The sequence below is a fragment of the Piliocolobus tephrosceles genome, chromosome X (assembly GCF_002776525.5).
Source record: "Piliocolobus tephrosceles isolate RC106 chromosome X, ASM277652v3, whole genome shotgun sequence".
NCBI classification, from domain to species: Eukaryota; Metazoa; Chordata; class Mammalia; order Primates; family Cercopithecidae; genus Piliocolobus; species Piliocolobus tephrosceles.
This window is the reverse complement of record NC_045455.1, coordinates 36,423,729-36,436,424: the sequence shown is the minus strand read 5'-3', so window position 1 is coordinate 36,436,424 and position 12,696 is coordinate 36,423,729. Positions and strand designations below refer to the sequence as shown.

Here is a 12,696-nt window from a genome sequence, read left to right as displayed (position 1 = left end):
AACACAGAGACTGCCCAAATAATAGATTAGATGGGGACTTCACAATAATGATAAAAATGCTAAAGAATTTACTGCAAAATGTGGACCACATGCATGGAGAGCTGGGGAACTTCAGTAAATACATAGAAACTATTAAAAAGAGCCAAATAGGAAAACCTAGAAATAAAAAATTTGAATTAGAAATAACTCTCCTTTGCAGACTGGAAACAGTAGACAAAAAATAATAGTGAACTTGAAAACAGGGAAAGAGGTTCATGTCTATAATCTCAGCACTTTGGGAAGCTGAAGTGGGAGGATTACTCGACACCAGAAGTTCAAGACAACTCTAGTTAACATAGACCCCATCTCTACAAAAAAAAAAAAAAAAAAATTAAATTAAAAAATCAGCTGGGTGTGGTGGTGTGTGACTGACATCCCAGCTACCAAGGCACAAGAATCCCTCGAGCCCAGGAGGTCAAGTCTGCAATTAGCTACAATCACGCCACTGCACTCCAGCTTGGGCAAGAGAGTGAGATGCTGTCTCTTAAAAAAAAAAAAAGAAAAGAAAAGAAAATAACAAATATCCAAATCAAAAGCAAAGGGACAAAAGTAATTTTTTAAAACATACACGAGATTTGTAGGATAATATCAAATAATCTAACATACAAGGAACTAAATATAAAGTCTCAGAAAAAGAGGAAAGAAAAATGGGGCAGAAAAATTTTGAAGATATAGTGAACACGAACTTTCTAAAACTGATGAAAGACCCAAAATACAGACCCAAATTGGCAAATCTAAGAAGGATAAAACACAAACACAGAAACACAAGCCTACCATAGTCAAATTGCTGACCAAATAAAAGGAAGTGAATCCTAAAGGTAGTCAGAGGGGGGAAATAGACACATTACATTCAGGAGAACAAAGACTCAAATGACAGCAGATTTCTCACCAGAAACAACAGATGCCAGTGGCAATGGAACAATATCATAAAATAGCTGAAAGAAAGGTGTAAAACCAATGACCTAGGTTCCACTTTAAGAAGAAAAGGACAGCAAATTAAACCCAAAGTGCTTTCAAAGGGAATCATAAAAATAAAATACTGAAATAGAAAATAGAAAAAAAAGTTAACACGGTTCTTTAACAAGCTGAGTAAAACTGAAAAGCCAATAGCAAAATTGATTAAGAAAATAAAAGAGTAATCAAAGGTATAACTAAAAAGGGGAAAGGAAGCATCACAGTAAATCCTAGTTATTAAATGAACAGTAAGGTTACAATGCATGTAACTTTACGTCAATAAATTTGGCAACTTCAGAAAAATCCTTGAATATCATAAATTGTCAAGAGTGACACAAGAAGAAACCGAAATACCTACACAGCCCTGTAACTATCAAAGACACTGATTTTATAATCAAAAAATCCTCACAACAAAAATTTCAGTCCCAGATGGCTTCACTGGTGAAGGATCCCAAAATTTTTTTTTTTTTTTTTTGAGACCGAGTCTCGCTCTGTCGCCCAGGCTGGAGTGCAGTGGCCAGATCTCAGCTCACTGCAAGCTCCGCCCCCTGGGTTTACGCCATTCTCCGACCTCAGCCTCCGGAGTAGCTGGGACTACAGGCGCCCGCCACCTCGCCCGGCTCGTTTTTTTTGTTTTGTTTTGTTTTTGTATTTTTTAGTAGAGACGGGGTTTCACTGTGGTGGCCAGGATGGTCTCGATCTCCTGACCTCGTGATCCGCCTGTCTCGGCCTCCCAAAGTGCTGGGATTACAGGCTTGAGCCACCACGCCCGGCCTGGATCCCAAAAATTTTAAGAAAAAAAAAGTACTAATCCTAAATAAATTTTTTCAGAAAAACAGAGGATTGAATACTTCCACTTGTTTTAATATTATCAAATCTAGCATAATACAACATGACCAAGCCTGGTTTATCTCAGGAATACAAAATTGGCTTAATATTTGAAAATCAATCCTCCGGTGGATCATGAGGTCAGGAAATCGAGACCATCCTGGCTAACACGATGAACCCTCGTCTCTACTAAAAATTAGCCAGGCATGGCGGCACGTGTCTATAGTCTCAGCTACTTGGGAGGCTGAGGCAGGAGAATCACCTAAACCTGGGAGGTGGAGGCTGCAGTGAGCTGAGATCATGCCACTGCACACCAGCCTGGGCGACAAAGCCAGACTCCACCTCAAAAATAAATAGCTAAAAAATAATAAATGAAGGTATAAAAATCAGATAAGATGGTCATTACTCATAGATGATGAGATTGGTGTAAGAAAATTCCACTGAATCTATAAAATAGCTACTAGAATAAGTACACTTAGTAAAATTTCAGAATTCAAAGTCAATATACAAATATATTTCTTTATACTAAAAATAAAAATTAGAAAACCAAAAGTTTAAAAGCACTTGTAAAACATGTCACAGAAAAAAATATATAACAAAAGAAACGTTTCTATATAGGAAAAATATCTCAAGAAGAATCACTAAGTCACAGATCTTGAACTTACTCCATTATTTAATACACACATAAAAGATACTAAATAAAACCCTAAGTTAAAAATAAACTTTTACCTATTTCAAAGTTACTGTATGTAAATTGAAAAGATTTTTTCCACAGAAATAAGGTAGGTAGTAGGAGAGTAATGAGTAAGTCTATTAGGAACACTTTACCATTCATTCATTTCTCTCATTCATTCTTTTCTCTGGCACAAAGGAAGCAAGAAGAGGGAAAAAAAATCTTAGAAGCTATTTAGCTCAAGCTTGGGTTAGTCATTCTCAAACTTAGGTTATGTATATACCTAGCATGGGAATATTTTACATTTTACTCATAATACAGTCCCTGTCTCTTGGTTTAAGCATGTAAAATAATTTTGAGCAGCACTGTCAGCCAACAATAAGGAAGCGCTAAAACATACAGAAAAAAAGTACTAAATGCATTTTAACCACTCAGCATTCAGACAGAAAGGCCAAATAAGATTGCAGCAGCAAAATGTGATTATGAAAGTCAATTCATCAAAAGTTAAGGGGATAAAGAGATAAAGAAAAATGTTTTAACCAATAATTATAGACTACTAACTCTTCTACCAGCTATAAAATTCATCAGGTTAGAATTACTATAATTCTTTTATGTGCAGCTCTATGGAGACAGCAATCTTGCACATAGCAACATTCAATAATACTTTAACAAGTAAATATTAATATACTTCAGTGACCTTTCCCTCTAAGAAAGAAAAAAAAATCTGAATTAAAGCTTTACCTAAATGAAGGTGCTAGGAGTAAAAATAGAGAAGTAGACCCAAAGACTACTTAATCTTCAAATGGCTCACATATCTGCTGTTCTGAAGTAGGGTAGATTCTATAGTTTTACCCAAATTATTGCCTCTTCCCTTGGCTTTAGGTGCACAACCTTGAAATTTCAACTAATGCACTTAATCATATATATATTACACACAAAGCATTGTGCTAGATAATGTATATAATGAACAGGAATACAGTTAAATCTTAAGAGTTGGAATCTGCCATCAAGGACCTGAGACTCTAATAATAAAGCTAAAATAACACAACTAAATAATTTAATGTACAAGTGATGAGTGTCATGACAACTGAAACCAGTGCTGAGAGAGAAGTCATGGTGGGAGGAGTCACTTCGTCCAGCTGGACAGATCACAGATAGCTTTCTGGAAGAATTGGAATCACAATTCATCTTTGACTTCAACACACAGAAAGGATATAAAGACAGTATACCATAACACAAGGCTCTGGAATCAAAATGTCTTCTTTTGGATCCTGTCTCCATCATTTACTAGCTATGAATAAAGTACGCTATTTCATCTTCCTAATACTCAATTTCCTCATCTTCAAGAAACAAGAACCTATCTTGCACACAATTACTGTATAATGATTTATATTAATAGTAAGCACTCAATAAATGGTGCCTACTACTAATGTTCAGAAAAAAGAAACAGTAAAAATAACATGACAGTGAATCACGAAAGTTCAGCTTTGCTGAAATTCAGACTCATATAAAAAGTAGAAAGATATAAATGGAAAGATAATTTAAAGCAAATCATTAGCTTTCTTAAAGGCAAGCTAAAAGTATGCAATTTATGATCTGGGAATGCTGAAGGTTTTGATCAAGCAATGGGATATAAACAAGGCTGGGCATCCATATGAGAAGAACTGGAAGGGAGAAAGGCCTAGAGATAAAAAAACAGATTTGTTAGAAAGCAAATTGCAATAATTTAGATACGGAGTGTGAGCCCCCTACTAAGCAATGTCAGTAAGGATTATTAAGAGAGAACCTCATGACTAAGTGAATGGGAGGGAGGAGAAGCCAAAAAATTTCAAGGCAGCATAATTTGGAGAAGTGAAATTAAAATAAGTGAATCCAGAGAACACTTCTTTTCAGAAATTAGTTTGAAGTTTAGATGAGAGATCCAAGCAGATATACAGCCAGTAATTAGATAAAAGCTTAAGACTGTGAAGAGTGGTTAAGTCTAAATATACTTATGTGAAAATAAATGCAGAGTAGAGGTTCTAGTTTGGAATCCATTAACAAGCTCAGGGTGAAAAGCTCTGAAATTCAATGCAAATGTGTATGTATTTGCAAATCCTAGGGAGGCTGTCTTTAATCAGACTTTAAAGGATCTACAATATACACTCCCAAAGAAGTTTTTAAGAACCATTGGCATGGATTACAAAGAAAACCATTCATGGGAAAGGTCTTAGTCCGTTTGTGCTGCTATAACAGAATACCACAAGACAGGCAATTTGTAAAGAAATGTATTGGCTCACAGTTCTGGAGGCTGAGAAGTCCCATAGCAAGGTACTGGCAAGTTTGGCAATTCTGATTCCCAGACAGACCTTGAACACTGCATCCCCTGGAGTTCCTCCCATGGCAGAAGTCAGAGGGGCAGAGGCAAAACTAACCTTTTATAAAGGCATTAATCCAATCAACAAAGGCAAAGCCCCTGTGACCTAATCACCTCTTAATACTTAATGCAATTAAATTTCAACAATAATTCTGGAGAAGACAAACATTTAAATCTTAGCAGTAATTAATGAAATGTCAGAAGTAAAAAATGGATGAAGAAAAAAATGTCAATGAAACAACACTGAAAAACACAATTAGAATCTGAAGAAAAGGAACAAAAGAGGGTAAGACTGATTTAAGAAAAGGAATCAACATATTAGGGATTCAAGGTAAGTTAAAAAGGTGGCATCAACACTGATGTTATACATGTATAGGGCAAAAAATATAAAAGTTTGGGCCTTTATTTTAATAAATATAAATTGATTGGTAACACTGAGGTAAGCAATTTTGGTTCTAATTATATTACAACGAAGAAATTCTATTCCAAGACATTAAGAAGTAAATGGTTGAGGGCAAATTAACAAAAAATTAAAAGTCTGACTACTACTTCAAGATTTACCAGCGACAGGAACAGAAAGCTAGCAAGAAAGTGACTGGAAACATTTTATTTTTTGTTTTGTTTTTTGCTATTATTGCTGAGTTTTTCCTAAGGAATGGGAAATGGACTTACTATGCCAAAAGAAGCCAATTGAAAAGGAAAGGTCAAAGGAAGCAAAAATACTCAGAAGTTCAGCAGTAAAAAGATCATTTAGCAAACCCAAAAGAATAATGCTTCCTATCAGACAGGAACAAAAATAAATTTTAATATGGTGAGAAAGGTGTAGTAACAAGTACAGGTGAAGGAAAAAATACTACAAAAACTCCAAAGATGTTTATTTCTTAAACTCTAAAGCACTGACAACCACGATGCTTTAGAATTTTGTTCTTTTACAATAGTAGCCAATATTATGAAAATGTCATAGTAAAAAAGTATATACAGTAATAGAAAACACCAGGACAGTGCACTGTGTAGTAGTAAATTAAGAATATGCATGTGGCTCTAGAGTTTGCCCACAGTTTAAATTACTGTGGGCAATTAAATCTTAACTTCATTCAGTGCCTTAGTATCATCACCTGCAAAATGGAGAGATAACAATGCTTACCTCATAAAACTTGTAAGTACAATAATACAAAATGTTTAACAACGCATATAGTTTAGGTGGTAGCCACAGCAGGAGTGCTGGTGATAATTCTAACAGTAGCAACAGCAGTAATGTAACCTATCTGTGTTTAATCAACCAATTATCTAAGAAAGGAGGGGAAGGGCAAGGCTCTCAAACACGTGTCCCATTCAACCCTTTCCTATTATATCAATAAGGAAAGAGGAGGTTCCTTTGCCTAGACAGCTAATAAACGGCAGAAGAGAGATTTGAATACTGATCTATCTGGACACAGAGATCTTCTTTCCACCACACACTTCCTCCACAGCACTACACAGTGGCAGAAGCACAACACTAGGCATTTTCTTCTTTACTACTCAACTCACAAAACCTGAGTACATCATTACATCCATCTGCCCCTCAATTTTATTTTCTAAAAAATTAAAGTTTCATTAGATCTTTTGGTGTCTCTTCAGAAAACAAAACAAACAAACAAAAAACATGACTTTGATGAGTAAGTCCACTTAAAAGTTTTAAATACAGCAGAAAGTTTTCTGTTTTTTTTTTTTTTTTTTTTTTTTTTTGTAAGTTTACTACAACAAAAGAGCTTAATTTTTTTTCAGGACTTCTTATCATTCAAATGAAATATTAGAAAAAAGACTAACATTTAGTCTCATATTATTAGCAAGTATGACTAAGCAAAACTTTGAGATAACAAAACATCAGTCTTAAGCGTTTCAAGATGACAATAAAGTTCAAAATTTTCAATTTGATGAAAAAGACAATGAAAATTATTTTCAATAATTTATGAAACTCAGAACCCTGATACATGTACAGAAGTTATTAAAGAGTAAAATACAGATATGCAGACTTCTATTCCACGCTGAAAACACAACCAGGCTTTTTTTTTTAAACATCCATCTGAAAACCCTTTTGCCCTAAAACCCTTCACTGGCTTCCCATTATCAATAACATCCAAAGTCTTAAACATGACTCAACAAAGTCCTGTGTGATCTGACTCCTTTCTCTGGAGCTTTCCACTGCCATTCTTCTCCCTTGCTTTTTTCTATTTCTTTCACTTCCTCCAAAATATCTTTTTTTGTCCATTTTTAGGACCTCCATACAATCTGTTCACCAAACCTACAATGCTTTCACAGGTCTCCAATCCCATCCTTTTCCCCCGCAAACTGTTCTTCATCCTTCCAAGCTGAGATAAACATTACACCAGGGAAGTGTTCCCAGACTTCAACACCTATCTTTCCTGCTAACTGGTAAATAAAATGAAGAGAGTCATTTCACGTCTTGTTACCTATTTCCCCAATATCTTGCACACTGCTTAGCACAGAGTAGGTTAAGTACTCTTAAAATAAATGTTTGCTGAATTAACACATTCAAAATGTGGAGTAAGTCCAAAACCATGAAGAATTTAACCAGCATAGGTAACTAAAAAGTTTTATGTAAGTTTCAAGTTACAGCTTACCCTTGGTCCTCTGTATGTTCCTCTCTCAAACAGAGTAGTTTGGTAATCACAATGTTAAAGCAAAAAATAAAAATAAAAAAATAAAAAATCCTTTTAGATAACAGATCATAACATTTCACAAAACCAAGGTTAGAAATCACTGATCTTAAATAACTGGGATCAGCTTTTATAAATCATACAAAAGAATCCACCTGAAATTCAATTAAAAGGACAAGAACTTGGATAAGGGCTCAATTTTACCATAGCTACATACATTAGAAAAGGACCAATGACAATTCCCAGTGTCTAGGCTCTACTAGCAGTGCCTTATTTACGACAACATAATGACTGCAGTGCTACAGCCATCGAGAGTAGGCTTTACGATACATGGAATATGTTTTATTAAGACTAAAGAAAAATTACAAGCATACACTCTAAGTGGCTACAGTCTTCTCATTTAGGTAAGACGGGGGATACGGCAGTAAATCTGATATGAAACTGAACGCTTAAAGGAAAGCTATTTCAACCCAAAACATTTATAAATTTTGTGTTCACCTAATAACTACTGAACGCTAATTACGCACCAGGCAGTAGTCTAAGATTTCCTTAATATATATTCATTATTTTCCCAATTTTACAGTTGATGAAATGGAAGCCCTGAGTTAAGTAACTTACCCAATATCATACAGCTGGTAAGTGGCAGCGGCAGAATTCAAAACCAGACATTCTGCTCCAGAGTTCTCCTTCTCACCCCTGTACTATGATGCCCACTCTCCAATACAGTGAAATAGGGCTTCCATCTGCACAACTCCACTCCAGTGAAACTATTTTGCTAAGGTTACCAATGACTTCCACTTTGCTACATCTAAGGGCTACCTATTTGCCTACATTTTTTCACGCATTCTGCAGCATTTCATAAACTCCTCTCTTTTGCCACACACTTGTTCTTTAATGACATAAAGCCCAGTTTTCCTCCTGCGTCAGTACTAGGTCCTCTTCTCTTCCCTATCTACACATTTTTCGTAGGAAATTTCCCACAATGTCATGGTTTTAAATACTATCTGCATGACTCCAGATTTCTCCAGTCCTGAGTTCTACACTCACACATTCAATGATCTCACACTTAGATGTATCCCACAGACTCCATACTTACTGTATTTATTATCAAAACTAGCCAACCCCTGTCCTTCTCTCCTTAACCTGTTCTCTGCCTTCTCTACTATAACCCATTCAGTTGCTTGGGTTATCTAAGGCGATCATCACCCTTGATTTCCCTTTCCCTCATCTCCTACATTTAATCCATTAATTTTACTTACGAAATGTATTTGGATCTGCCTGTCTCCACCACCACTCTAATGCAAACTAGCCACATCTCTGCCTACAATATCCTTCTGAATAGTCTCCTTACTTCCATTCTTGCCCTCTCAGTCTCTACAAAATAGGCAGAGTAAAAGCAAAATTAAATCAGTCCTTGTCTGCTTTAAATCATCTCACGTCTTCCCATACATGATGTGGCCCCTACCTACTTGTCCAACTTCTTGTCTTTACATTCTCTCCCTCATCACAAGGCTCCTTCCAGCCACAGTGGCCTTTCTCTTCCTGAAACACACCACAATTACTTCTCCTACAGTGCCTTTCATTCGCTCTTTCTTTTGCAAGAAACGTTCTTTTCCAAGACTTTGACACAGATGGTCCCTTCGCTTCTTTAGATGTTGCTCCAATGTCACCTTTTGAGTCCTTCCTTGACCAATGTGAAGTAGCCTCCCTCATAATCACTCTTTTACATGATTATTACAATAGTCACAGCTCTATTAATATCTGGATTTATCTCTTGTCGATTTTAGAATTTAAAAGCTCTATCCCCAAAGCCTCCCGTAGTACATAGTAGGTACCTAATAACTTCATTAAATGCGTGAATTTTCCTCATTGCATTATAATAAATCAACCAATTCTGATAAAGCACTTGGTCCATGTTATATTTAGTATTAACAAGTCGTCAAAACACTCTTTAAATTTTCCAATCTAAGACTATTTTAGCACTCCAAGGGCTCCCCCCAACACAAAGTCTATCTATAGCATCCCACTTAAAACTGCTAAATATTCCATATGTATGAAGATTCAATTTTCTTCCTCCTCTCCAAGCTAACGAACGTGTAGGCGGGAAAGGGGAATTTTACTGGCCACCTCAGCACCTGTTACATCTTCCATCAGCGAAGGGAGGTGCAGAAGAGCCAGACAGCACATGGGAGACGTGGCCTTGCTTTCAGGAATTGTATTTAGGTGAAACGTGAGTGATTTAAGCTAGAAATGCCCGAATCCCTAATAAAGGCCGTCTACCTCATTTAGAAAAACAAGGTAAAATAGTCTGTAGAAAGGAAAATATAGTCGGTTTCACTAAAATAAACCGATGTTGAGGCCCTAGGAAAATACTGAGGGTGGGGGGTTGGAATCGGTCTACATATAACGGGAAAATGAGACCAGCTCAGCAATAAAATAAAACTCGAGTCAGGCTCTTGGGGGTATCTTGAACCTGGAAGCGAGGTGGACGAGGAGAAAAAGCCACAGAGACCTGGGACCTCCGTTCACCGCTTCGGCCTCCACTGCAGGCGCTCGGGGAAACCGCACAGATCTGTGGTTCCGCCTATCTCCCACTGCCATCCCTGCAAAGAGATATCTCCCGGATACTCACATGGGCTCGAGAGTCTTGCTGAGCCAGGACTTGAGTGCTTCGAAGTTTTCAATGATCATTTTAGAAACCATCCACAGCGGCCCTAAGGCCCGTCACACTCCTCCGCCCGCCCAGGTCGCGGCCGCTACAGCCGCCGCTGCCCCCGCCCCCTCCTCCGCGCGCCGCCCGCGTGGGCCGCGGTGGGAGGCGCCGGTGGCAGGTTCCCGCGGGCCCCGGTCGGCGAACAGCTCTGCAGGGACCGCCGCAGGCCGCAAGTGCACGGGATGCCAGGAGCTCCCCGTCCCCGGACCCCGGCCCGGGCTGAAGCAGCAACGGTTTGCCCGGGCCCTCCCCCTTCCCTCTTCCCCAGCAAATCTACCCAGACCGGAAGCGCGACACGCGCTTAGACCCAGGCGTTCTCTCAGCCTCGGGACCAGGTGCTTGTTGGCTACGTCGAAAAGGCAAAAGTAAAGAAAGCGAAGGCGAAGGGCAGCTCAATGGGAACGATTCAGGGGGTCTTCCTGGCTCCCAGCACCCCCAAGAAGATGGCTGCCGATAAATCTCGCGAGAATTGATAAAGTCTCGCGGTGGTTCCCGGAGCCCGCTGGGAAGAGACGTAAGGTCGGCGGAGAATGCGCGGGTCGAGTGCTGTATTTCGGTTTTTGAGTGTGTGCTTTACTTGCGGCCTTTGTGCCTTTTTATTCTTTGCTTATCTTTATGATATAAAGAACTTGTTTCTTACAAGGAGGAAAAGACCGCTGACTTCAGAAACAGCGGGAGCCCTAGCTAGTCCCCGGTAAGACGGCCGTGGCCTGTCAGCTGGAACGGACCTGCCGAATGGATCGCTAGTTAAGGGCGTACACACCCGCGTGCGCGACACCAGGAGGCCCGTAGGTTCCAGGTGCCGAGCGCGCTACCTCGTCAGTTTACCTAAGTGCCCTACCAGTACCATATTCTGTGTATGCTGTGATGTGAACGAGGTTTATAAATACAGGCTGGTCTAATGGAGCCCAATGAGACCGCTAGAGGATTAGTGTCTTGTCCAACAGTACTCAACTTGTTGGTAGAGCCCTAATGACTCAGGGATGCCCCAAGGGAAAGGTGAGAGAACCTTCACGTCTCTCAGGTAGTTTCCAGCCTGCACTTTCCCCCAGATAAAGATAAGTTTTGTTATTTTTTAAATGCTCTTTATTTAGAGCAAATTCAGCCCTATCTCACATCGGGAAATTATATAGTATCAAAAGAGAGAGTCTTCATATCAGCAACCCAAATAAACAAACTATTTTCCTGGGTGATCAAATAAGTTTGATTCCTGCTTGAGTTGTAGTTAGATACTAGGTGGAATTTTACGAAGGGTCTACGTTCCATGAACTGTAGTGGAATGAAAATATTCACAATCTAAAGACATTTTCAGTAAGTAGATCAATGAAAGCTCTTTATGAGAGACACCGACAGGCTAAATTGTTCTTAGGAACTCTGAGTTTGTAATTTGCTAGAGTGAAGTCTCCTTAAGGATTAAGTGGAAAGATTATGAACTACAAAGCAAGACATTTGTTTTAAAATACAGTATATAGAGTAGAATACAAATTAGAATCCAGCTACTGAATAACCAGGGTGTTGATTAAAGTGATTTAGCTAAGTGAAATAAACCAGACATGAAGGACAAATATTATGATTCTACTTACATTAAGTATCTAGAGTAGTCAAAACTCCTAGAGACAGAAGCTGGAATGGTAGCAAGAGCAGGGGTGGAGAGGGTGCCCAGGAGAAGGGGAAATGAGTTATTTTTCAGTGAATAACAGAGTTTCAGTTTAGGATGATTTAGATTCTGGAGATGAGTGGTGGTGTGTGCGTTGCACAATATGAATGTACTTAATGCAGTGGACCATATACTTAATGAAAGCGGTAGGTTTTATATGTATTTTACAATAAAATTTGTTTATAAATTTAATACTGCCAAAAGTTAAAATTATATTTGTTTAGTCTTTGTTGTAGCCTTGCCACAGGCTGATGTCACCAATATTTTCAGCCTTATCACCAGCTATTCCATGACTCTGGTTCTCCACTTCAGCCTTCCAAAGCTTCTATCAAATACTGTATACCCCAGGTAAACTGATTTGCCCACCCTCCCTTTCTCCAAACATTTGTTCACTTTATTTTCCACAGAGAACGCTTCTACTTCTTTCCCTGATTGCTCAAACTTTGCCCATCCATCTCTCATACTACTGTCACTGTCTTATTTAAAGTCTTTTATTCTTCCTAAATAATAGCAAAAGCCTTGTAATATCTTTGCCTTTTATGCTGACCTCCATCTCAGTTCATCTTCAGTTACCCTCATAATCATTGCCTTTAATAGCAATAATTCAAAAATTTGGATCTAATCATGTCACTTTCTTGCTTAAAATCTTCAACTTCCACATTATCTTTAGAATAAAAGACATTATTTAACATCCTATAAACGTTCTTTCATAAATCAGACAACTTCCTTTTTGCCTAGAAACTCCTTCAGTGCCTTTCAGTCTTTGCTCCAGCCATCCTAAACTGTTTTGAGTTCCTTAAAAGAAATTGTTCCATGAAA

General features: G+C 38.3%; 1 protein-coding gene across 9 annotated transcripts in view; it reads right to left on the bottom strand.

The window, feature by feature from the left end:
• The window catches only part of RBM26 (RNA binding motif protein 26), a 95,905-nt gene extending 85,622 nt beyond the window's left edge, over positions 1-10,283 (bottom strand). For all 9 annotated transcript variants that reach the window (XM_023185837.2, XM_023185844.2, XM_023185895.2 and 6 more), the window contains exon 1: positions 10,140-10,283. In XM_023185837.2, the coding sequence (XP_023041605.1) occupies positions 10,140-10,210 (71 nt within the window). In that variant the 5' untranslated portion in view covers positions 10,211-10,283. The remainder of the gene's footprint in view (positions 1-10,139) is intronic.
• Positions 10,284-12,696: the final 2,413 nt, after the last annotated feature.